This window comes from Dicentrarchus labrax, unplaced genomic scaffold (genome assembly GCF_905237075.1).
Source record: "Dicentrarchus labrax unplaced genomic scaffold, dlabrax2021, whole genome shotgun sequence".
In the NCBI taxonomy this organism is placed as follows: domain Eukaryota; kingdom Metazoa; phylum Chordata; class Actinopteri; family Moronidae; genus Dicentrarchus; species Dicentrarchus labrax.
Genome location: NW_026136712.1, coordinates 10268866 through 10294243, shown reverse-complemented (window position 1 = coordinate 10294243; position 25378 = coordinate 10268866). Strand labels below are relative to the sequence as shown.

General features: G+C 40.3%; 1 protein-coding gene across 2 annotated transcripts; it reads left to right on the top strand.

The window, feature by feature from the left end:
* Nucleotides 1–1129: 1129 nt before the first annotated feature.
* si:ch211-183d21.1 (uncharacterized) lies at nucleotides 1130–24917 on the top strand. Of its 2 annotated transcripts, XM_051418495.1 has the most exons (12): nucleotides 1133–1353; nucleotides 2165–3012; nucleotides 3218–3398; nucleotides 4618–4757; nucleotides 8720–9282; nucleotides 9729–10002; nucleotides 10146–10341; nucleotides 11700–11884; nucleotides 12749–12844; nucleotides 13400–13564; nucleotides 18671–18764; nucleotides 22672–24917. In XM_051418495.1, exons 2-12 carry the CDS (start codon nucleotides 2190–2192, stop codon nucleotides 22733–22735), a joined length of 2781 nt encoding a protein of 926 aa, XP_051274455.1. In that variant the 5' UTR covers nucleotides 1133–1353; nucleotides 2165–2189; the 3' UTR covers nucleotides 22736–24917. The 2 variants fall into 2 exon arrangements, with proteins under 2 accessions (XP_051274456.1, XP_051274455.1); XM_051418496.1 differs by lacking the exons at nucleotides 18671–18764; nucleotides 22672–24917 and adding an exon at nucleotides 14537–15023 and having other exon boundaries at nucleotides 1130–1353.
* The last annotated feature ends 461 nt before the right edge of the window (nucleotides 24918–25378 follow it).

The following is a 25378-nucleotide window of genomic DNA, read 5'->3' as shown; positions in this document are numbered from 1 at the left end:
CTTCTAATTCTCAAGAGAGGCATAAATCAAGAGGCACTAGATATGAACCCTCTTCCAGGAAATGTGTTAGTAGCCCTAAAAAGTCAACTAACCCTAATTGTTATAGAAACTTACAGTGCTGTGGTACTTGGATAAATAACCTTTTAGTTCACTGCATTTAAAAAAAGATATATATTATGGTATCAGTTTTACAGTACAGTATATATGAGACTAACTTTTGTTTTTAAGTGTTACACAAATAAAGTTCTTCTTCTTCTTCTTTTCTCATTATTATTATTATTATTATTATTATTATTATTCGAATCTCATTATTTTTACCAAGCTAAAAAAAAATTAAAATTCAACCATACCAAGGTGCCTTGGTGCAAAAAAAAAAAAAATATATATATATATATATTGTGTTTTTTTCAGTTACCGTATTAAAGCATTACAATACTTTTTACATTTTTTATCAAATACTGAAGTATTTAATTAGAAGACATAAATACTTTTAAAGGACCAGTGCGTAGGATTTAGTGGCCTCAACCAAGCTAAATGAGAAACTACAGTGGCAGCAAAACCAGAGAAAAACACAATGATTCTTATTTTCAGATGATTATAATAAAACCATTCCAACATTGTATTCAATTTCTGTCAATAAATCCTCCTAAATGTTATACACTGGACCTTTAAAACAAATCCCATATACTATATATATACTATTTGTGTGTCACACAGGTATTTATATGATCTCAGTCCTTATTCCACTGAATACTGTTCTTGATAACATGAAAGATTCATATTAAAATCGGTGCTAACCTGGTGGTGGGTGGGACTGCCACTGAAGTGGTCCAACTGAACCCTGCTCTCCCTTATTTTACAAAGTGGGGTCAGGGGCCCCCTTCAGGTCTTTTACAAGGCTTTCTGTGATGAACTGAAGGGCAAGGCCATGGCATTTATGTTGCTCTAAAACCACAAACAACCACAGTTACACAGGATAAACAAATGTCCTACAGCGGCATTACCCACGTTAACCCACGTTTTTTTTTGTATCCCACCAAGCATAAAGTTTCGCTGGTTTTTACTGGTGTTTTATCTTCAGCTGTGGGTGTCTGAATGGTGTACTGAGCCGTGGAGAAAAAAAAAAGAGAGCTTCCCCTGGCAGGCATCATCCCCCTCAGTCAGTCTGACCGCCCACAGTCCGGGGGGAGAAAGTGCTGCTTTGTGAATGAAGGGAGCGGCGGAGGGCAGAAAACAAAACTTTACCAAAATTATTTCCGACTGGTGGCGATTTTAAATTCAACCGAGAGACTTTTTTTTTTCTCGACGGTGCAACAAGCGACACCTGGCCGACGAGGAACCGGGAATATCACGGTAAGTCACGGAGGGCTTTTTTAAGGACCTTGTGTGGCACTGATAGAAAGCAGATTGACAGCCTTTTTTTTTTTTTTTTTGTCGACGGAAAGATGCATGCATAGCACCCTAAACCGTGACCGGAATCAAACTGTCGTGAGATGGAAGATAATGTCAGGGCAGAATTTATTTAACTCCATAGACTCTTTCTTCATCTTAAAAGACGTCTTTCTCGGTCCCAACGTGGTTTTCCGAAAAAGAGAGGGGGACTGTCGTGGAAACTAACGTAGCTTCTTTCAAGACACAATTTTATAGCTAACGTTGGAGCTGTGGCGATTTTCAGGGCATTTAGGGATGAAATGGAAATGGCAAATTGCAACATACGTTTCAACCTCGTCCTGAAACACGTCAAAGCGGCTGTTTTACGCAGTGTTATGTGTCCATTTAGTCACTTAAATCCTATTTATTCACAGCTTAAACATTTCGCCGTTTCATGCAAAGTTTCCATCTGCTTGCCAGTGTGTTTCGCAACATTACATGACTCATGCAGAAGACGTGCATTCCCAATGTCGCCATGAACAAAAAATAGACTCATAGAAGACTCATTCATGATATTATGAGGGTTCTCTTCTAGGGAGTCTGGTCTGCAAGTAGTAAACATTAGATTTGATCACAATACTGTGAACACGCTGCTTATACAGTAGTCGGTGCTTTTCTGTGGCTCAGATTTTCTGTTGTCCTTTTAAATAAAACCACAGTAATGAACTCTCACTCAGTTATTTTACTGAGCATTGCAATTGGTGGTCCTCTTTTTTTTTTCTCTCCTGTTCAGGCATTTCAGAGAAAAGCTGTAAATCATGGTGGTCAGTGTGGCCCTTGTGGTCTGTCTGTGCCTGGTTGTGGCAGTCAGCGGTGACCCCTGCCTCATCATCAGCGAGATCAATGCCGACAACCCGAGACTGGACACCACCGAGTTCGTAGAGCTGTATCACACAAGTGGACAGCGGGCTTCACTGGATGGCTACACCCTTGTGTTTTATAATGGGAATGGAAATATAGCCTACAAGGTGCTGGACCTCAAAGGCCACAGCACTGATGACAGAGGATTCTTCCTGGTGGGCTCAGTGGACATGTTGCCCAAACCGGCCATCCTCCTGCCTCCCAACACAGTCCAGAACGGCCCGGATGCCATCGTACTCTACCACACATCTGCTGCCCGCTACAGTGAGAAGATGAACGTCTCTGCCCTGGGGCTGGTTGACGCCGTGGTGTACATGACCCGCCGTACTGGAGGGGCAGAGTTCCTCGCTGAAACTCTGACGCCAGGGGAGCCGGCCTTTGTTGAGGACGAAACTGCACTAGAGGGGGACGAGTCAATTGAGAGGTGCCTACTGTCCGAAGATCGCTGGGGTTTTCAGGTGTCCTCACCCTCCCCAGGACAGAGGAATAACTGCACCCCGCCTGCCGCCCCGGCAACCATTCCTGTCATTACTGAGCTGAAGCTGGGAGGCGGGCAGGTGGACGGGTTTGTGGAACTAACAGAGGCTCCAGCTGCTGGTCCTCTGGTGCTGCTCGTGTTGGATGGGAAAACGGACAGGGTCAGTGTGAGTGTGGATGTGGGTCGGACCACCTCCAGGAGTGGGTTGATCTCCATGACCATAGAGAAGAACTACATGAAAGGTCAGTGTGCTGTCATGATACATTAGTTTAATGCAGTTTGCCCAAACTATAAGTTTATCATTGTATGATGGTTTCAGCTTTTTAGTCCATCAGGTCTCACATGTGGAAGCTATGCAGAGCGTCAGTGTCTTTTGGTCTGTTTTCTTTCATTCATTTACTTTTGTTTTATTGTAAATTCTTTGTTCCTGTTACGCTTTCTTCTTAGGAGACGAGTCGGGGGCAGTGGCTATTTACAGTGGCAGAGCCTCAGACTTCCCTGTGGGTAGTCCACTGAGCCAGATACAGCCTCTAGATGCATTTGTGTTTGCTGGACCCGGAAACAAGCCGAGTGCCAACCTCACAGAGACTCTGATCCCAGGCAGACAGCCCTACCAGCTCAGCAACAGGCAAGACACTGTGATAATTTAGAGTTTCCCACTCCTTTTAACTTCAAAAGTAAAGCCACCCCAGGACATTGAGGCAGAAAGAATCGGCACCCGTTTAGTGAATCTCATGATGTGTTTTTCGTATGACTAACAGATGTGTTAGTAATGTGCGGTGGTTATACTCGAGGCCACAGCTTCGAGTGTTGTGAAACACGTTCTGTTAAATGTGTTTTCACTCAGTGGGGGAGACGGTCAGCTTGTGACCACTGTTCCTCTTTGTTGATACATTTTTTCCTATTTGGCGTGTGTCATCGCAGTGTAGGCTCACACTCCCACTGACTCAAAGACACTTCAGTGGATGTTTGCAGAACAGCAATCAGATCTGACAATCAAGTTTAATTAGCACCCCTCTGAATAAAAAATGTAGCATTATGCAACGAGACTAAGGTTTAGAGCCATGTTAGTAGCTCTATGGGGCTGTACTTAAAGGTCCAGTGTGTAACATTTAGGAGGATTTATTGGCAGAAATGGAATATAATATTCATAAGTATGTCTTCATTAGTGCACCTGTAATGAATCATTGTGTTTTTGTTACCTTAGAATGAGCTGTCTAGTCTTTTAAGTGCAATAGTGTGGTGCTAACATTTGCTAATTAGCAGCACAGATAAAGTACAGCTGAGGCTGATGGGAGTGTCAATAGTTTTGCAGGTATTTAGTTATAAACCAAATATTGGACACATATTGCCCTGATGATGGTGCTGGAGGAAAAGTCAGGGAATCACCAAAGTTATTACAGTTAATCCTGAGGGGGACATGGGTGCGTATACCAAATTTCATGGTAATCCATGTAAAAGACATTTACTAAAAGCGACACAAATCAACCTGCTGGAGGCTCAAGAATAAAATAATAATCAGTCAGTAGGATTCATCCTCTAAGAACCATAAATGTTTGTACAAAATGTATCCACTCATTGTTGAGATATTTCAGTCTGAACCAAAATGTTGCACCAACTGACCCTGGATCCCTAGAGCCACACAGTTGGCATGGTTAAACACTAATTACACATGCAGCATACAATTTGTTTATTTGTATTTAAAGGCTATATTGTTGTGTAGCATTATGGTACACTACAAAATATGAATGTGTCACCCAACACTAACCAGCTCTGGCTTTATAACCCTTCAAAATAAGGGGAATTTTGTAAGGGTTGTTTTCTTAATGATGCCATTATTTTGTCAGTTTGAGAGAGGGAGGCTTCTATCTGAGTCGCTGTGGTGTGGCCACCTGGGCCAGAGATCCTGGTGTCTTCTGGGAGGCCCCACAAACTCCTGGACAGCCCAACCAGTGCCCCTGGCCAAAGATCTGCCCTCACAGTATTGGTGAGTGTTCGAATGAATGTGCGGTTGCTTCAAGTTCCTACAACAACAACATCAACTGTCCAGTTTGCCCCAGCATTAAAAACACCAGTTATTTACATAATTCTTGGCCAATATACACTTAATTCAAACAAGTTAATAACATGCTATTAGTTACACAGATTGTGTTTTTAAATCTAAATTACAATAGAATTACATGGTGTCTGTTTTACTCTTATATAATTCTGCTATGTGTTACATTAGGCTCCTAATTTAAACTATAAATTGCCCACAAAAAAAAAAAATCTCAACGACACATCACATGGCAACCTTGGTCTCATCTGTGTCTGCTTGAATATATCTCTATTTCAGCCTTAAAGTTTTATATATAAATGTGTGTGTACATAATATTAAAAACAAGTGGTTAAATGCTAAAAGATGTGATTTTAAATTGATACTGTGAAAGAGATGTAGACAGTTAAGAGACCCTGTGATTTGTGAAACAAAATATAATGCGTGCTCATGACTTAATGATGCGTGGGAACAAGATCATTAAGTCATGACCATGACTTAATAACGTGTGAGAGCAAGATAATGTGTGAGAAAATTAGGATGAGTCATTCTCAGAAAGCGATTCATAAATGTGGCAGCTCAGAATGAAGATCCCAGAGCTACATCACTGGAACAATTATTTCAAATCAAAGGAAAGCCTGTGGTATACCATGTGGGCTCCTTTCCCATCCCTGGAACAGATGATAAGCAAAATGTTCAGTATTGTTAGCTGCAGCTAGATTTGTCGAAATGTGACAGTGAAAAATAAGTCACATAATAAGTTAACAAGGTATATTTTCCAGCACAAAAATAAGATTAAGATAAAGTGACATCCTTGTGAAGATCATGTGATATGAGCTCCAGAACAGCTACGAAATGATCCTTGTGGTGATTTTTTTCCCTCAGCTGTTTACCTCAAGATCCTAATAATCTTCAACAAGTCAACCCTGCCCTGGGTTACACCCAGATAAGAAGGGGTTTAAATAAAAACCTCCAAATTAGGCACATTTATTTAGGAGAGAAAACAAAAGGCTGTTGGTTCGACAGTACTGCAGTCAGACACATTCGGAAAGTCAGATTTTGTGGTAAAGAATCTGCTCTTTGAATGAGCAAGTCAACAATAGCAACCCTTCAGTCACAGAAGTAGGACGTTGGGGAGGTGGAGGGAGCTGCAGCCGGAAGCGGTGCTGGCATGAGGGAATCTGCAGAGTAATGGTGAGAACTGACAGTTTATAAAGGCTCCCTAGTACACTTGAATGAACGTAATTGGATGCTACTGGTCAGCTGGTAGCCAAAAAAGGATGATGTATCAATGAGCCAATGATGCTGAGCATTAATTACACACCTGACACCGGTCAGCTGATGTGAGCGCGACTTCAGTGCTCTGCATGAACTAACACAAAGGTCCATTTAACCCACTTGTGCACGTACACAGTTTTCCCAAGCAACACCAACGAGTGGTTTAAATAATCTGGCTTTGTTGTCCACAACTTCTGTGGTCATGTGACTGCTCGTTTCCTGCCCCTTTGGACTTTGTTGTGGCAATGTTGGCATGTTTCCAGGTCTTATCAATTACATTAGTGAGTACAATGTTATAACTGAATATAAGGATAAGACCCTGCTGGAATTACCGTTAGAATTTCAGCACCTCTGTCCGGGGACAGCGCCAAAATGGGTCTTTCCAGTCGCACATTTACATTCCAGGTTTTAACATCCAGGTTTAAATTTCATATACCACAGGGCAGACGTCAGAAGGCATTTGTCTGACTTGAGAATGTACAAGGCCCACTTTTCTGTTGCAGTCATTACAAGAAGTGCCATTAATGGTGAAAATATTCATAGGGTACCTTTAATTAACTACAAAATAGTATACATGGTAATTATAACTATAAGCTTACATGTGTAACTCATTAAAGTTCCTTTAAAGTACTACTGCAGCATTTTGGGAAATACACTGAATCTCCTTCCCGTTGAGCGTTAGATGAGAAGTTTGATTACTGTGTATGGTAAATATAAAGCTACTGCCAGCAGACCTTTAGAGCCAGGCTTGTCTGTTTGCCCCTGCTTCTAGCAATTATGCAAAGCTACTCATCTGTTGGCTGTAGCTTCATATTAGTACATTTATTGGCATCAGCCAATGTATTTGCATACCAACGGCCTAAGCTATATTCTATAATAAATTATGAAATAAACATCAGTTGTTCTATTTTCACAGTATTTATCAAAAATGACAACAGAGTGCCTCACCATCTTTCTTCTTCTCATAAGTAACAAATAATAACAGGCTTATATTTCTGAGATCAGTTGTATGCAACATAATTATGCAATAGTGCCATCTATTGCCTTTTATTAGGTATTATATTAATGTAGTAAATATATAAAATAGATGTCACTTTATGTATTATAAGAAGATAGATCCTTCTGTCTCTCCATTTTATAGTGTTTGTTTCTGAAAAACAACACTCCATAAAACAGAGGAGCAACATTATGTATAACTTTCATTTTGCATGTAATTAAAGGGTGTTGTTTATATTTTCGATAGGCTTCAGTTAAGGGGTCAAACAGATATATTTCCATGCTATATTTTTTTTTCCCACAAATGTCATCAAAGTGTTTCCAGTAAAGAATAGACTACAACTAAATCAAATTGTTACTTTCTATTAGGCAAAATGAATTTCTTTACATGTTTATTTAAGCAATATTGTAGCGATAAAACAAAAAGCCTTTTGGGAAATTCTTATACACTTCTTGCCATGCCTGTTAAATAGGAAGCTACAGCCAGCGGCCAGTTAGCTTAGCTCAGTGGTTCTCAATTATTTTCTGTCATGCCCACCAGAAATTTTTTCACACCTCCCCTGAATTTTAATAGTATTGAGAACCTGATAATATTTATCTGTACAAACCACTGTATGAGTTGCTGGCACCAGCATTCTGCATACAATCACCTGATTATCACAGTAGATTTATAAAATGAGCTGAGATAACATCTGCAACAACTTAAAACCATTTCCAAGTTCAGTTTATTAACTCAGTTTGTAACATTTAAACAAGACTGCTCAGTCTGTGTGATTCTCAACACAGAGAAAAAAGTGCAAATGATTCACTGGGATGTGCATTTTTATAGACTTAACACAGTAACATTCAAAACTTTTTTAAACTGTAAACATTGGTCACCCTTCAACTTCATCAGCTTATTCATTTTCAAACAGGGATATGACTTTTTAATGTTTGTTTTTTTTGTGTGCAAAATTTGCAACAATATTGCTTATATTTAACGTTTATCTGTTAGGTGTTCTGTGAGTTGTTCTTGGAGGTCGTCTGAAATGTCAAATATACATCTCCCGATCGTGTCATTGGACAGAGAGACAGTATTCAGTGTCTCTTTTCTGACCTATGATTGTGACCATGTCCAATGCTGACGGAGTATTAGCTCCTCTGCTATCCTGTGAGGTTTTTTTTGCACCTTGCGATGTGGCGGTGTTTGTAGGAGGCGTTTTTATTTACTGATGCTGCGCTCACAAAATGTCCGGCCTGTTGGCGATACGCATCGAGCGAATTTGTTTGGTTTCATGCTGTCATTTCCGACCGTATTCACTGTAAACCCAAAGGCTATGTAGGCTTCACATTATTTCCTGGTCTTATTAGGTTTATGTCGGTTACCGTCACTTGCTGTTCTTGCCTCTGACGTCTCCTCCGTTTTTCTTTTTACTCCTGTCAGGAACTTCTCCATCTCTCCTCCTCCGTCAGTCCCCCATGCCTATCGCGCGCCCCCTGACACGTCAGTACTGGCTTAGCTTAACCCAAAGACTGGAAGCAACTAGCCTTTAAATAACACCTTAAATGTTGTTTGTTAAATCCGTACAAAAACCGCTGTGAAGTAAAGTCAAACGATTCTTTTAACAGCAGCTTGTTAATACCTTCCTTTTATGCTTTAGTAATTCCAGGAGGTACAGATTCACCGCCTCACCTCCCACCCTGGGGAAACAGTGACTTCCTGATCAATGAGCTGAACACAGATACACCTGGAGCAGCTGAGGACGGCGAGTACATCGAGCTGTGGCACCCATCAGGACGCCGTGTCTCCCTGCAAGGCATCTGGATACTACTATTCAGTGCGCACAACAACAGACCCTACAGGGAGATCAGTCTTAGTGGACACTTTACCACTTCTAAGGGCTACTTTCTGCTGGGCAGTGACAGGTTGGTGCCAGCTCCATCACTCCGCCTGCCCCCCAATACCATCCAGAACGGACCAGATGCTGTGGCACTCTATCGCAGCCCTCTTGGCCCGCCATCAGCCACAAGGGGGATCCCCACCAAAGGCCTGCTGGATGCAGTCGTGTATCGGCAGAGAGGATCAGATAAGGAGGCGCAGGAGCTTAGTAAAGCTCTCACCCCAGGACAGCTGCCTCTGCTGGAGGATCCAGAGGTTCTGCCTGGCGATGAGGCCCTCAGCCGCTGTAGAGGCCTTTACCCCTATGACCTGTCTGCTTTTTCAGTGAGTAGAAATGGCGAAGGTTGCAAGGGGCATGCAGAAATTGAACAGTCAGGAGTGTGTATTAACCTCTGAGACAAAAGACTAAGACAACAAATAAGAAATATATTTCATATAATTTATAACCAATACAAAAAAGTTATTAAAGGCATAGTTTGGGAAATGTTGGTGAAATTAGCCTTTTTGCTTGTTGAGAGGTAGATGAGAAGATTAATACCTCATATCTGTATGCTAAATATGAAGCTACAGCCAGCAGCTGATTAGCTTAGCACAAAGACTGAAAATGCAGCAAAATCCACCTGCTAGCAAATCAAAAACATTTTATGTTTAATTTGTTTAATTTGTACACAAAACAAAGTGACACATTGTGGTAAGCAGAAGCGAAACAAAACGTGACCTTCTTAAAGCCATTAAAATCATAACTGTATGAAATGTATCGATCCCTACAGGTGGCTCCACCCACCCCTCTGAGGGAGAACAGCTGCCCACGCCCCCCTCCAGCCCCTGAGGGTGTGGTCATCAGTGAGGTGGCTAGTGGCCACTGGACCAATCACAGCCAGCAGAGGGCCTTTGTGGAGCTTCACGGGCCCCCCATGACAGACCTGAGGGGCCTGGTGCTCACTGTGTTTGACCAGGAGCGCAGTGGGACTGTCATTGCCCTACCTTTGACCGGATCTGTTGACCAGGATGGATTTTACATTGTTGGAAATGTCACTGGAGCAGGTGAGGGGTGGGGCAGTAGGACACTTTGTTGTTCTGGGATAGATGACTCTTTCCCATAGTCCCTCTGCATCCTTTTTTCTTGGTTTGTACCTATTCCCACCACCTCTCACTCTACTCCTACACCTCCTCTCTCCCCTGCATAGATCAGACTTTCATGGAGGGCTCCACGGTGCCGGTACGAGGAGCGGTAGTCCTGTGCTATGACCTGTTCAGTGTCTGTAGAGCTGGCACTGCTCTGACCAACTCCAGTCTCCGAGATGTACTTGTGTTCAGTGAAAACCAGCAGCTACTCTCCTCTCTGTCCACCACCAGAGGGAGACAAATTATTCCAGCTCTCAGGTAAACACACAAGTGTTTGAACTTTTACAGTCATGATACATTTTAAACCCCATTAAGGCTGTAATCTCATTGTTGTAAACTGATGAAAAGGCTTTCATCTAATTATCTTAATTGGGTCAAGGCCACCGACAGACTTGTCAAAGCACCTTGGTTCCTGCTCAGTTTTATAATATGAAAGCTCATTCTCTTTCAGCCAGAAGTGTTAACCACAGCAACTTTATTCCCTTTAGTATTATAATTATTTTTTTACATTAGAGATCTAAAAATTTTTTTTAGCCAAAGTAAGCAACCTGCTATGCTGTTAGGGTCTTCTACAGTACAGCAGGAAGCTCATATGACCTAAAAGTTATTGGCAGTGTGCCTCTATTAACATCATAAGAATTTAATACGTTTGAATTAAACAGAACCATTGTGAAATGCCAAATCTTCACGAAAATAATAGCAGGAAAAAGGGTGTTATTCATGCAGCAAATGCCACGCGTTTAATGTGTCAGGATCTGTCAGACTCAGCTCAGCAGATGGCAGTGATTGATCAGGCTTACTCATTTCACCTGTGCTTCACATTAAGCAGCGTGAAGGAGTGGTAGTAAAAAGAAAAAAGGAAACCTTTTTTTTTTTCTCCAGGTGGAAAATGTTGGTTGTTAAACAGTTCAATCAGTCACAATCAGCTCTATCAACCAATTTCCTGGGGGAAACCCTGGATTTCTGACAGTGATCGGCCCAGTGTTGCCTTTTTACAACAGCACATATTATATCACTGCTGCTGAGGACAACACCAAGCAGCTTTGTCAGTACACTATTTTTATAGTTATAGAGATAAGATGATGATTGCAAATTTAAAAAAAGAGAGAGAATTGGCTCCCTGATAATTATAGTTATTATAGTATAACATTTGGGTCAGATTGACCTAATCAAACACTAATCAGCCACTTCTCTTACACTGTATGCAGTTTTCCTCTATAGCTTTGGCAACCACAAGCTGCATCAAATTCATCATACAAAAACAGTCCTCATCTCTTATATTTGAACATGCTGGTAGGTGGATTAGTAAGTCCATGTTAACAGAACCACTCTACAGCCAGGGTCACCAGAATCAGGCTAAATGAGAGCCAGACTAAGCTTGTGATACAGGCTGCAAATGATGTGTTTATACAACGTTTTAACATTGCATGGTGCAGTTGATTGAAAAGCATTTTTGTGTATTAAAAGAATTGCGTTAACCTATTTTGAAAGAGCAAAGGTCGCAACAATCCCCCAAAAAATCTTGCTTTGTTTTACGTCATTTGAGACAGACTTCCTTTATTGACTTTATCGTCCTTATTACCTACATATGTGTATTCATGTATTGTTGCATGCAGGTCAGTGGAAGATGGCCCTGTTTCGCTCAGTCGGTGTTCCTGCTGTGAGGTGAGGAGCCCCTCCTCCTGGACAAGCTCCTCGCCCACACCTCACAGCACCAACCTCTGTCCGAGCTCCGCCTTCTCAAGTCACATTGACCTTTGCCTCGGACCCCTGTCCAGTGACTGGCAGGAGCAGTCAGGAGGTAAGGAATCTTAACTTAACAAAACTAAAACATTCAAAAACTGAATAAAATATGCACTAACGATAGAGGATGTCATATGTAAGCAAATTTTTGATTTTAGGCAAATATAAATAAACTGACTAGATTTAACTTAAAACTTTTCTCTGCTATTTAAAACCACTATGCGTGAAGTTAGGGCATCTCTGATCTCATGTTTCCTAATACCGTGTACCGTAATTGTAAGGATGCATGTTAATCGCTGAGGCAGATAAATTATTGGCCAATGATAGGAAATCTATATTATTATGAATTATCCCAATAATTATATCACAACCGATAATTATCGGTCCATAATAATAATGATAATTTATTTTGAATTCTCATGCCTAAACGATTGATAGGCTTTATGCTTAAGTTTTTTTATGAACTTCTACTATTATAACTACCACTAGAAGAAACTGTTGTTTTTTTTTGTTGTGTTAACAAATAACAGAGCTATGGAATATTAAATCATCCATCTTCGCTCACTTCATCTTAGCCTTACCATCAGTTGTACATAAAATGCAGGTCATGAACTCCTTTTTAAAATACAAAAATGTTAATTTATTTGGATATCTTATCGGTATAGGCCATGAGAAGCAGGTAATTATCAGTTATTGGATCGGCTGGAAAACAAATCCATATGGTGCATTCCTACTTAATTGTCAGGGTGAAAATGCCCCAAAATCCTGAAGGAAGCAATTCCAGCTAAGAAGATTAAACCATTATGTGGGAATTCATGTAAAACGACATTTTTGTCTGAATTCAAAATGTCAAAATGTATCAGTAGTGTAATAATGCAGTGAGTATGCCTTCATTGAAGCTGACATCCTCCTTTTGTCCCAGACTGCAGTGCTCTGATTCAGGGGAAGAGAGTGGCTGAGGTTGCCGACTACCTGGAGCAGAAGTGTCACTGTGGTATCTCTGCCTTGTATCTCCAAGGTAAGGCACTTTCATTCAGTATAAATTGAAACAGTCACATCTGGCTGATTTTTTTTATGTAAGAAATGACTGGCTAGTCCCTGAGCTTTGAAAAATTGCGTGTTCGTTCAAAGGATTTCAGTGAAAAAGAAAGAAAAGATTACAGACCACCTACTTGATCAACTCTGGGGGAGAACTTGACTCATAACAATCAACACAGTAGCAGCTGTAAAGTAAAGCAGGGATACAGAAATGTGGTTTAGGTCTAGGAACATGCTGAGTACAAGTTTATTTTTACTGAGAGTACAGCGGTGTAAGAAGGTGCATTTGACTTATGAATTAAGCTCAGATATAACATATCAGAGATGAGCAGCACTTAGAAACGCTGCTCTAGCACCCTGGATGTTTATTCTCACCAAAGGAAATAATTTAGAGTTATGTACAATAATTGTGCTCTTCAAATGTAAACTGCCATATCCCGTTTCCGGCTACAGAATTTATATATCTACTAAGCTAAAGCACCTCCTGAACACTTTTATATGTAGATCAACATTTGTCTGTCCGTTTGTGTTCAAGGAGCCAACTTTTCCTGTGTGTCCGGGTGGCTGCGAGTGTGGGGGAACATCCAGGCACTGTCAGACCATCAGAAGGCCCTCATCATCCAGACGTCACACATGAATCCTTCATCTGCGCAGGGAGACGTCTGCTCCGCTCCAACCACGGACCGTTACACAAGCACAGGTAAGCACCTTCTTGACTCCATAACACCAGCTCACCAGCACAACAAAACACACACACACACAGGAGGTTTAGATGCTAGGTGTCACAGCTAGTTCATTATCACTTGCAAAAGTTAGCTAATTAGCTAATTATCAATTAATTATTAGTCTGGGGAGTCAAGTGACGCGGTGAAGATAATGGCTGCTTAGCCGAGTACTCCGTCAGGGCATCTAATACATTTATCCGTTAGTCACATAAATAGTAGGCACCTCCCTACCCAAAACTGGTCTAGGCTATAGACAAAGGGCCTGAGAAACAACGATGAGCAGGTTGAAAAGCTCAGTCCGACAGAACCCCAAAAACACTGCTTGCATGCCAGTCGCCAGCGCTAGCAATGATGCTAATTCACCGGCGCCTCAGGAAGAAGACGGTGTCAGGTAACGTCGCTGAAGATATTGCAAATATTTTTTCTGTCCTGAAACAAATATCGGGTGAGCTCCAGAGCTTGGGAGAAATACGCAAAGCCACTTCATCGATGGAGGAGAAACTAACAACTCTTGTGACACGGATTAGTGAGGTGGAGGGGAGACTCGGCTTTTTGGAGGAGTCCGACAACCACCTGAAGGCTAACCCCCCAGCTACTAAAGACGAGATGGCGGCTCTCCGCGAGAGACTGGATGACATGGAAGACCGGAATAGACGCAATAATTTGCGCTTTGTCGGCTTTCCTGAGGGCTCAAGACAAGTGACCCGATCATGTTTTTGGAGAAGATTTTACCCAAAATGCTGGAAATACCCACACCCTCGAGGGGATGGTTTATTGAGTGCGCTCACAGAATCGGCCCCCGCCTCTCGGAAGACAAGAGCAACGGTCAGACACTGATTGCCAGATTCATACGGTCGGGGGACAGAGACCGCGTGTTACGCACATCTCAGGGGAAAGGAGAACTTAAGTGAGGGGAAGCGAGTCATGATTTTTCCCGATTTCTCCAGGGGCACTGTGGCCAAGTGAGATGCGTTCAGGGAGTGTAAGAAAGTCCTGCACCAACGTGGAGTGAAGTTTGCTCTTCAGTATTCAGCCACGATCCGAATGGACACACAAGAGAGGTCCTGCCGCTTCAACAATCCCGAGGCAGCCATGAACTTCATTAGAAGTGAACTATCCCAGTCGACCGGAGACGCAGAGTAATCGATCCGGCACACCAGCCTCCTCCCAGTTTCACTCTTTCCACTTTTCCTGCTGATACCTCTCTGATCATCTATATAGGAATTAACGTGTCCGTTCTCTCTTTTTTCTAACCCTAACCCCTTAACCCTAACCGCAGTCTTTACATATTAGGCAGCCCTAAGCCCATGGCCCATATTGTAAAACCCCTAGCCAATTGGATTCAGACAAGTATAATGATTGGCAAACAGATGATAATGAGAAAGTGGAAAGATGCAGATGGCCCGTTGTATCAAGACTGGCTTACAGAGCTAGGCAAAGTAGCGGCTTTTGAAAGAATATCCTATAGTAAAATAAACAACATTGATAAATATAATGAGAATTTTGTTGTCATGGACTGTCTATTTAATTTTTTATATTGTGTGTGTGTGTGTGTGTGTGTGTGTGTGTGTGTGTGTGTGTGTGAGATGTATGTATGTGTGTGTGTATATATATATATATATATATATATATATATATATATATATATATATATATATATATATTTTTTTTTTTTTTTTTTTTTTTTTCTTTTAAATATAATTCTATCCTTATTATTTTATTTTAGTGCCCTCACTCTGATATTTCATTATCAACACATACAGTTGTGCATTTAATTTTGCCTTTGGTTGTTTGTTGTAAAAATTAAAACTCAATAAAGTTTGAGTCATAAAAAATGAATTATTAGTCTGTAGTCGGATGTTAAAATCCAGCTTGTTCAACCTTCTCAGTGTGGTGTCTGGGGTCTTCAGATAAATTGCATACAATCAAACGTGGCAGCCTTGGTGGTGAGTTTCCCCCGTATGTCCAAATGATCTCATATATTGTAGATTGTATGTATAATGAAGTCTGTGTACAAAAATAAGAGATTAAGTTGTGGTAAGATCTTTGTGGTTGATGTACAGCGTCTAGATGGGGCCTTTCGAGTTGGGAGTTTTGCACCCGCCATAGTTCCTAGTACAACTTTCTCAGCCTGTTCTGATTCCCAGGTTGTCAAATACAGACACGAGTGGTGTTCAGTTGGTTGAAACCTGCAACTTCACTGCTTGATGCCACTAAATCCTGCACACTGGTCTATTAATCTGCAGCCATAGAAGATGTTCCATAACAAAGCAAACTAGATAAAAAATACAAAGGATTTTATATTTCATCCAAGAAATACAGCTCTATTGTTGTTTTATTTGGCAATAGACAGACTCAACAGGTCTCCATGGATAAGTTTGGACTGAATGCAGAGTAAGAAGGCAAAAAATGTCAGAATAAGATTGTTTAATATAAGGTCAGATAGAAACAGACAATGGTTAAATGCTTAGCATCTAAATGGCTACACAATCTCAAAAGAAATTTAGTTAGTTTTTTAAGTTTTTGAGACCCTGTTGGTTGTTTTGAATAGAAAACTGTCATTCTTCTAAGCCAAATAGAAATTCCACTTGAGTGACTTTCTTTTAAGTGGTATTGAAGCCCTTGTTCCATCAACAGCTTAATTTTTTGACAGAGCGATTTAAAGCTGCAACAAGGAACTTTCATTGTTTGGCAGCCCCTCTGGACAAAGGCAGTCGTGTTCCATTGCCCCTTTTATTTATTTCAAGGGCAATCTGACCTAGTCCAACCTGGTGACAGGCATTCATTATAAACTTTACAGAAATAGCCAGTCTTGTCTCGGATGGTCTTGTGTGTTTATGTAGGTAATTTACAGGCATCAGTATTAAATTGAATATTAAATAAAGTAACTGTTTTATAACCAGTAAACTCCTTAGGTTTAAGTATCACATCACATTTCCGTTTGTGGTTGATTTGATATTCATCACAGTCTTTTTGGTGGCATGCACTTCATCATGTTTTAATGAATTTCTGTTTTGTTTTGTTTTTTGTTCATTGTTGATATATGGTCATGAGTAATTTTGCATGTTTAACATATACGCAGGCATCTGGAAGATTAAGTAGCATTTTTGTGATCTTTTGCAAGTAAGAACATAATAATGTCTTATTTTATGTAATTCAGGAATGTCCAAAGCAATTTTCTCTTAGAAAAGGACGTTTCCGTGATAACTGAGCTTTATAAAGTCCTTTCCCCCAAACATCACAGAGACGATATATAAAATGTTCATATGAAGAGAAATGATTTTCTCCAGCAGCCATTTATCGCATTGAAGCATTAAAGAATGTTTCAAAGCATGTAGCTCTTGATTTGTGTGCCATAAATGGCAAAAAAGCACTCTTTCAAGCTCTCGGTATGGGGGTATTTCCCTATCTTTATTCAAGAGCGTTGTCTTTTAGTTTGAGAACGTGACTTATTCATTTTACGTGTTTTTTTGTTATCAAGTTATTTTTTTGGGCCTTTTATTGGCTTTATTGGATAGTGACAGCAGTAGATAGACAGGAAAGGTGGGTAGAGAGAGGGGATGACACGCAGCAAAGGGCCACAGGCCGGATTCGAACCCTGGCCTCCAGCTCTACTGACTGAGCTAACCGGGCGCCCCTTACGTGCAGATTTTTAATGCTTTCCCTAAAAACTCTGCCCTCGCACTCAAAAAGCCCCTTCTTGCACTCAGATGTGCTGTGCTTGTTTTCAAACTGTGTGCTTGGGAAACTTCTGCTCTCTGATTTCTGCTCTGCTCTTGGATCTTTTCGTGCAATGACCCTGTCAAAATCCCCCAACCAATAGGAAGCAAGCCTCGTTGCAGGCGCGTTCATCCCCCCCCGCCCTCAATTGCTTTATTATATGTACTTCTTTTGCTTTTTAGACAAGTTTTGGAATAAAAGGACAGTTATAATGTATACCAGCATCCGTAGTTTTGCTGTAATAACTACCTATTGTATAATAGTAGCCTTATAGCACAGTGGCCTCCCATCGGTGTGCTAGACGGGAAAACAACGTCACTTTCATGGTTCATGACCGAGTCTAGCGGATCACTGGCCAACATGGACCACCAATGTTGAGGATCCCAAGTTTTATATTTGAATGGTGGCACGGAAGCATATTGCATTCACTTAATGTTTTAAAGAGTTCGGTCTAGACCTGCTCTATTTGAAAAGTGTCCTGAGATAACTTCTGTTATGAATTGGCGCTATACAAATAAAATTGAATTGAATTGAATTGAATTGAACTTAAAAAAATTGCTCTGTTTTTCTGAATTAATGAGATATCTCCAGTAGGCTCACCATGCCCAGGGCTGACCCTCAGACCCCCTGAGCCCAACACAAATCCTGTATCTAGCCTCCAGCGAGCTCCAACAGGCCCATTCTTCACCCCCTGTCACTCTGCTGAAGAAACAGAAGGAAGGAAATCGGCATGTTCCACACCGAGTGCCTATTCTTGCCGGTCCTCCTTTATGTATGTGGACAGACCAGCTGGAGCTCGCCGGAAGCCAAGTTCTTGACTAAAGATAGGGAAATACCTCCATAAGCAGGGACATGAAAAATATAGAAGGACAGTCATAGTCTTTCTATGACTTTCTGTAACTCCGTTCTGCTCTTATATACGCTGCTGCACTCTGAGTCTGCTCTATGGTGTGTTAAAATGACCTGAACGTACTTAATGGTCCAGTGTGAAACATTTAGGAGGATGTATTGGCAGAAACACACAATGCGTTAGGTGCATATTACAGCCATTTTAAGTTGAAATATGTGAGTAATACCATATAAAGTGAAAATGTAATCAAGTAAAACTTTTTTAGGTAAACATAATTTAACCCTTTAGATGAAAAAAAATCTGAATTTCTGTTATACTCACTTTTGCACTGTTAGTCTGTTACATGGAGGAAAAGTGTCTGTCTATGCATTAAGCCGTGCATGCACATGTGAACACCGTAGGAAACTAAATCTGTTCCTGGTTTAGAGTATAATCAGGATGTTTGAATCGTATTTAAACATGTTAACTTGTTCAGAAAGTGTAACTAAGTTTTTATTTGTCTCTCTTCTAGCGTCTGCCCTGGGGTTACAGATAGGGCTGATAGTAGCTGTGCTCCTGCTACTGGGACTAGGAGCTGCTTTGTTCACATATTTCTACAGGAGGAGGTGAGGAGTCTTATTATTTGCATTATTCTCCTTATCTCTTTTCGCTGCTGCACGTGCACACTGATGCTGGTTTGCTGGAAATCGTCACAAAGCATAATTAGTTTAACCCTTTGACTTGTAATGTTTCTTTCTATTACACAGTGATTGGGCATTGTGAATAGGATATTTAAAAACAAATGTGTTTAATCGAGTCAGTAATGCTCATTTAGCTTCATTGTTGGGAGTCTTGCACTGTTACTTTTGTTTCTTGTTCTCATAGGCCACTGCCTTTATCTCCCTCGTTCTTTTTGTTAGAAAAGGCTTTGGTTGCAAGAGAGCTCACACTGTGGGTTTGTTGGTCTGTTTCCTTTGGGGTTGCACAAATCTAAAATGTTAGAGGAGGAAATATAAAAAGTAGTAAGTTTCAGGAAAGGGACTAATGACCTATACGTTAGACCTGTCACTGAAGATACTGTGTACTGTTTTTTAATAAGTGTAAAAATCTAAAATAAATATGATATATTTCAGATAACGGTGTGAACTAGTAGTACTGTTGTCATAATTATAAGAGTATATGCAGAATATACAGTCTAATGAGAAACCGATATAAATGTGTAATACAGTTACTTGGTTTCTGAGAGCTTGTTGATAAGATTGGTTTCACTCTCATGTCTGGACTACAGTAAATATGAAACCACTGAAGACAGGAAACAGCTAGCCTGGCTTTGTCCAACACTGAAACTCAACACCTATAGCACCTTTCTAACCTGTTAATGTGTGAGCTTTAGAGATGCTGATAGTTTGTTATTTGGACAAAACCAGGCTATGTCTTTCCCCTTCTTCTAGGATTTATGCTAACAGTCTCCATGCATCCAGTTTGACATTTTGGGTAGTAAGCTTGTTCTCTTTCTTGCCCAGAGTAAGACAAGCAGATTCATACCACTCTTATGTCTGCATGGTAATTATGAAGTTACAGCCAGCAGGTGACTAACCTAACGTAGCACAAAGACTAGAAACGGGGGGCAGCTAGCCTGGCTCTGTCCAAATGTAACAATATGTCTAAAGCTCACTAATAAACCTGTTAAATCATCTCGTGTTAATCTCTACAAAAACCAAAGTATGTCAAGACTCCAGGAAGATGCTAGTCCCAACCAAGAAATAGTCTGACACACTAACCCCCTGTAAAACAGCAATTTGTTGTTTTTACACTTTTTTGTACAGATGAAATAAACACGATGTAATTTATACATAATGAGTTTGAGAGATGTTGTTAGATTTGTTACCTTTAGAGAGAGTCAGCCTAGCTGTTCCCCCCTGTTTTCAGTTTTTATGTTAAGCCCAGCTAACCTTGCTGCTGACTTTAGGTTTATATTTACTGTACAGACAGTGGTATCGATTTTCTAAAGATTTCTAGAAGTATTTTTAAGAATGTTGAAACCATTCCTTTAACAAAGTAAAGCAATTTGTGTAATGTCTTTTGTAGCTGATAACCCTGATGATGTCATTAAGATGTGGTCATGTATCAGACACGAAGGGTCTAACAAACAATGTTGCTGAGTTGCATTGTGGGAAATGTAGGATCCAATGTTTTTGAAACTTGACATATATTAGAGACTACAAGTCAGGCCTCTGCTGCTTCAGTTTTTCTTTTTTAAATGAGTTTCGTTCATGTTTGCCACATTTGAAAGTGCAATGCTAAACCTGCAGAGTGACCCTTTAAATGTGGTAAAACTAGGGCCCATCAACAAAAAAGAGCACCAAGATTAGGCAAAAATACAGGAGCCACCTTCAGGCCCTCATGATTTCAGTTTTTGTTGTGTTTTTTTTGTGTGTGTTTCTCCTTTTTAAGCACTTGTGCACTGTGACATTTGGATACAGGTATTCATTGAGGTATCTGAAGTGTATGAAAATATGAGGTTAAAAAGTCATTTTAAAGATTTTGGGGTTTTTTGTGTGTATTTTTAATCCATATTTATGACAATATTTCAGTCTGTCAGAGAACTAACATTTACCTAAAGTGTAAAATGTCAGCACTAAATGTCAGGGAAAAGGTTTTTGTGTCTGACTGTAGCTCAGAATTTAAGAGCAAGACCTTCTTTCTTGTCTTAATATTTTACACTAACGTAGAACAGTCATAGAGGGGGGAAGGCCATGGCCGAGATACCGATTCCTCCACTGACCGCAATATTCTACTCACATTTTCCTGGCTGGAAAAACTTGTTCCTAATGCTAATCCCTATCACTCTCCTCATCAGTGTGTTTAACTCGGAAATGAATACATGCCGTGCTGTGGTTGTTGTTTAACCCCTTTCAAATCACAATTTCTTAAAAGAATTTGTCATTGGCATACCAAAATAAAAAAGCTTGTAACAGAAGAACTGTAAGGCCAGAATGCATGTGTGGACTTTGAGAAGCAGCATACTGTAGTGTGCTCATTTAGCATGCACATAAAACCTAACCTAGACTACATCAGCTCAGACATGAAGGGAAAATTACTGTTTTAGTTCTTGTGTAGCATTAGCATTAACAAGGTCATGCTCCATGTTACAACTATGAAAATCACCACATACCTTTTACATCATGTCATCTATATCTCTGTAAAAGTTTAGACCTGTGGACCAAACTTAATGGGAGCTGGTGAGTTTTTAGTTTCCGGCATCACTGGCATCCCCAAACCTTAAAGCTGGGGAAGGCAAGTTGAACATAAACAATGCAAAACCTTTCATCTCTCTTTTCACTTCTGCGTTCCACTTCACTAAGCCCCTCCCAAAAATGGCCCTTGAGGACTCCGTGGCTGCAGGGCAGAGCGCCCCAGGCTTCAGAGGCAGCGCCGACGCCATCTAACAGTAAAAAAAGGGGGGGGGACGGGGGGATTTCTCTGGGAGCGGGGCACCATATTATTGAACTAGTCTACTTGCCAGAAACATAAACCCAGAAATGTTAAGTAAAGTAAACCAAAGTTTTATATTAGAAATGTAAAGTATCGGTTTTCCAGCATATAGAAAGTGTCAGGGGCTAACCAGCATATATTGGACAATTAGCATAATTCCCAAAAATTAGCATAATCACAATGGACAATATTTCAGCAACTGCTTGGCCTATTTGGATGATATTGGAGTGGCTTGGGGGGTTATTAAGGATGCTGAATCCATATCTGACATTTTCAAAATACAAAAAGCCAGCAAAAGTCACACACACATGCGCCACTACCCCCTCAAAAATTATTCCCAATTATTTGTCACCATGCCCTTTTTGCCACCTGTGAATAAGACCGTCATGACATATAACATAATGAGCCCGAAGCTCTGTGTGGAGCCTGGACGTGTTCACACGTGTTTTGTACTATACACCGTCGGGCAATGGAGGTTTCGAAATGTATTACAAGTTGTGGAATTTTGTGCAGGATTTTCCACCTTTTGAATCAGGTTTTCACCATCTGAGGAAATCTGCATCTTTAAAACAGCCAATAGGAACACCTTCTCCCTGAAATGATCTGTGATTGGCAAAAGTCTCCCGTTGCAGGATAGATTTTCTAAAGCAGGAAGACGGAGCCAACAGGAGATGCAAAGGTTTTCTCTCAGACTGTTTGAATTACAATATGCTAAGTTATTGTGGCATTTTTGTTCAATGATGCCAGGAAAACAGCTGCCTACCCCAGCTTTAACCTGAGCCAGAGCACCGCCAGTCCGGTGGATTTAAACAGGTTTAAATCATTCTGGCAAATGATAGACTGAAATAGTGGTAGCAGTCGATAAGGCAGGTTGAGGGCAGTGTGTAGACAATGACAAGGGTAAATTATAAAATTTTATCAGTAACTCCTCAAATACTTTGAACTTGAGTGAAACTGTAGTGTAATTGTAGATTCTGAAGGCTCCACTGTGTGTGCGTCTGTGCGCGTGTGTGTTAATGTTGTTGTTTCCATTCGCAGGCGTCCTCTGGACTATTACACCATGGAGCTGAGTGAACACGCAGAGGGACTCTCAGATCTATAATCTAGGTTTTGCATCGCTGTGCTTGCATCTGGAAGTGCTCATGTGTGTTGGAGGACTTCAGCAGAGAGAGTGAGACGGGGGTAATCAGAGGTTAATTTGACCTGTGCGTTACTGATTGCGCGGTTGTTTTGAAACAAATGCCACCACAAGTGTCCTTCTCTGTGTCTGTGGGAGATCACTGATGAAATGACTCGTAGCTGTCAGTGTGTGCTTGCATCCAGTGTGTGATGTGTGATATTTCATGGCAGCAGTGACACTTAAGACATAAGGCAACCCATGAGTTGAATTTAAAAACATAAAGATAATAACATATTTTTGTAAAGGTCAGTGTATAACCTTTGCCTGTGAACAGTGCTGGTTACTACTTTTAAAGGAAAAGGAAGATAAAAGGGAGTTGTTGTTTTTTTAAATACTTGAGTCCTAAATGGTCATTTTTGTTGACTTGTTCATGTTACTGTGGAAAAAGCCTCTAAGTGTAGAAATTTAAACAACCATGCTTTTGATTTATGCAGGAAGCTCTGTCAATGTAATGACCTTTCCTTCATCACATTCTCAGCTGGTACTACGGTGTTTTAACAGCAGACTTTATAACCAAGATAATATTTGTTAAGCTCACATTTATTCAGACTGGTCGACTTCCTGCCCTGTTTTCCTGCTACATGCTGTAATAGTCCATTTTAGACTCTTGTCACTCAAGGGCTTGATTGTGTTTTTAAATGTGAATGTCTTCAGCTAACTTGTGATGAGTGTCTGTAACCACTTCTGTATGCTTACTTAAAGCAAACTGTTTACATTTTATTGATTTGAAAATTAGAAAAAGGGATGTGAGAGATGGATGTTAAAGAAATTTCTTGAATGAAGAGTGTTTTTAGAAATGAGAGATTGCTTGGTGTTAAGAAAATCAGAGCTATTTTATGTTTCACATGTGTTTTAGTGGCTCAGAAACCTCTACTGTGCCTTTATTTGCGTGTTATTTGATCAGCTGATTCCTCATTTATTAGAGGCAAATGTCAGCCATCTCTGCTGCAGCCATAAGTGTAAATACTAAATACTCTGGATATGATGTTAGTATTCTCAGGGGGGGGGAGCAGTTATCGCCACTCTGAAATGATAAGTTATTGTGGAAATTGAAAAACAAGCTGGGGTCAGAGCAAAAGGTGAAATATTGGGATTGTTAGTTTGATTCCACCTTTGATTCCATCTTAATTTACAAGTAATCGTAAAATTGCCAATACAAAGTGCCATTAAGTAATTATAAGCTTGGATATGCTCTATTGATGTGCTGCTTACCTTGTAATGTTGCCTTACTCATCTGCTGTGATGCACAGGATTTCATTTAGTTTGCTTTATTTACCTTGGTGAGGACATTTTCTTCAGTTCTAATTGCTAAATATTGACATTTATTAATACACATCTGACAAGCAAATCTAAATATATAAAACCAGATTCTTTTTACAAGTTTATAGTTTTACAACTATAAAAAAGAGAAACTACACTAAAAATAATGTAAATTGAGGCCTTTTTTAGCTTTCAAAGTGACCCTTGAAATGTTATATAATGTTCAAAAAATGTCTTTTATTGTAAACTTCCTTATTTTTTAGGTTTTGTGTAAAATGGTACATGTAGAAAGTTTAAAACAAAAAGAAGGAGGCAATTGCACCCCAAGATTACACCCTAATAATATACATACCAATGTGTTGACTCTTGAATAAAATGTGCGATATGTTCTTCCTGACGAAGCTACACAACGCTGCAAATTGCTGAATGGAATTTGATGTTCTGCTCAAAGCACTTGTTTAACATACATTCAGCCCTATATACCATGTGTATAGCACACTGACAACAATCATAAGAAGTGGAAAATAATTATATGGCTGAACAAAGCTGAATATTACACATCAGGAGCAGAAGCATTCAAATCTAACACAACTGTAAGAGAAACAAGAGACTCATAAATATTTTTACTGGGCACTAAAAGTGTGTGTGCATGCAGCAAATATTCATGTCTACAGCAAAAGATGTCACAGGAAACATTGGGGGGGGGAGTTATATTATCTACATCCCCAGGTCATAATTTACAAGCTTTCTTTCCAGTGATTGCCTTCCAGTTTGTTTCCCCCTGTTTTCCTTCCAGTGTCATGCACATGTAGCGGGTTTCAAATAAAATACTTTCACAACTGTGCGATTAAGAGTCACTGCTGTTGTTCAACCTGTTGCTCAAGTTGTTGTGTCTCCTTGCTCTGTCATTACTCTCTGTTTGATATGTCCCATTTTCATCCCTGAGTAAGTTCTCAAATATCTAATTATTATCATTTCCAGCCAGTCACCCCCTCACTGTTCTCAGGCAGCAGATGTTCCTAGAGTCTACTTTTTTATGTGTTGGGTTGTGGTTGTGTGTAAATGGAGCAGGTACATTCACTACTGTCAATCACTTTATTTTGTGATCATTTTCATGCTATGCAGTACCTACATATATTTTATGTCTGAGATCTGTACTTATGTACTTCAATCAGCACAGAGAATCCTATATTTGTTCTTTACAATTTTCTAACCAGAAACACTATCTTTACTTATCACCCGCCTCCAGTTGTGCTTGTCTGTGCATTTGCAACCTAAAGGTCTTTGTGCTCTCCTTTGGCGAGC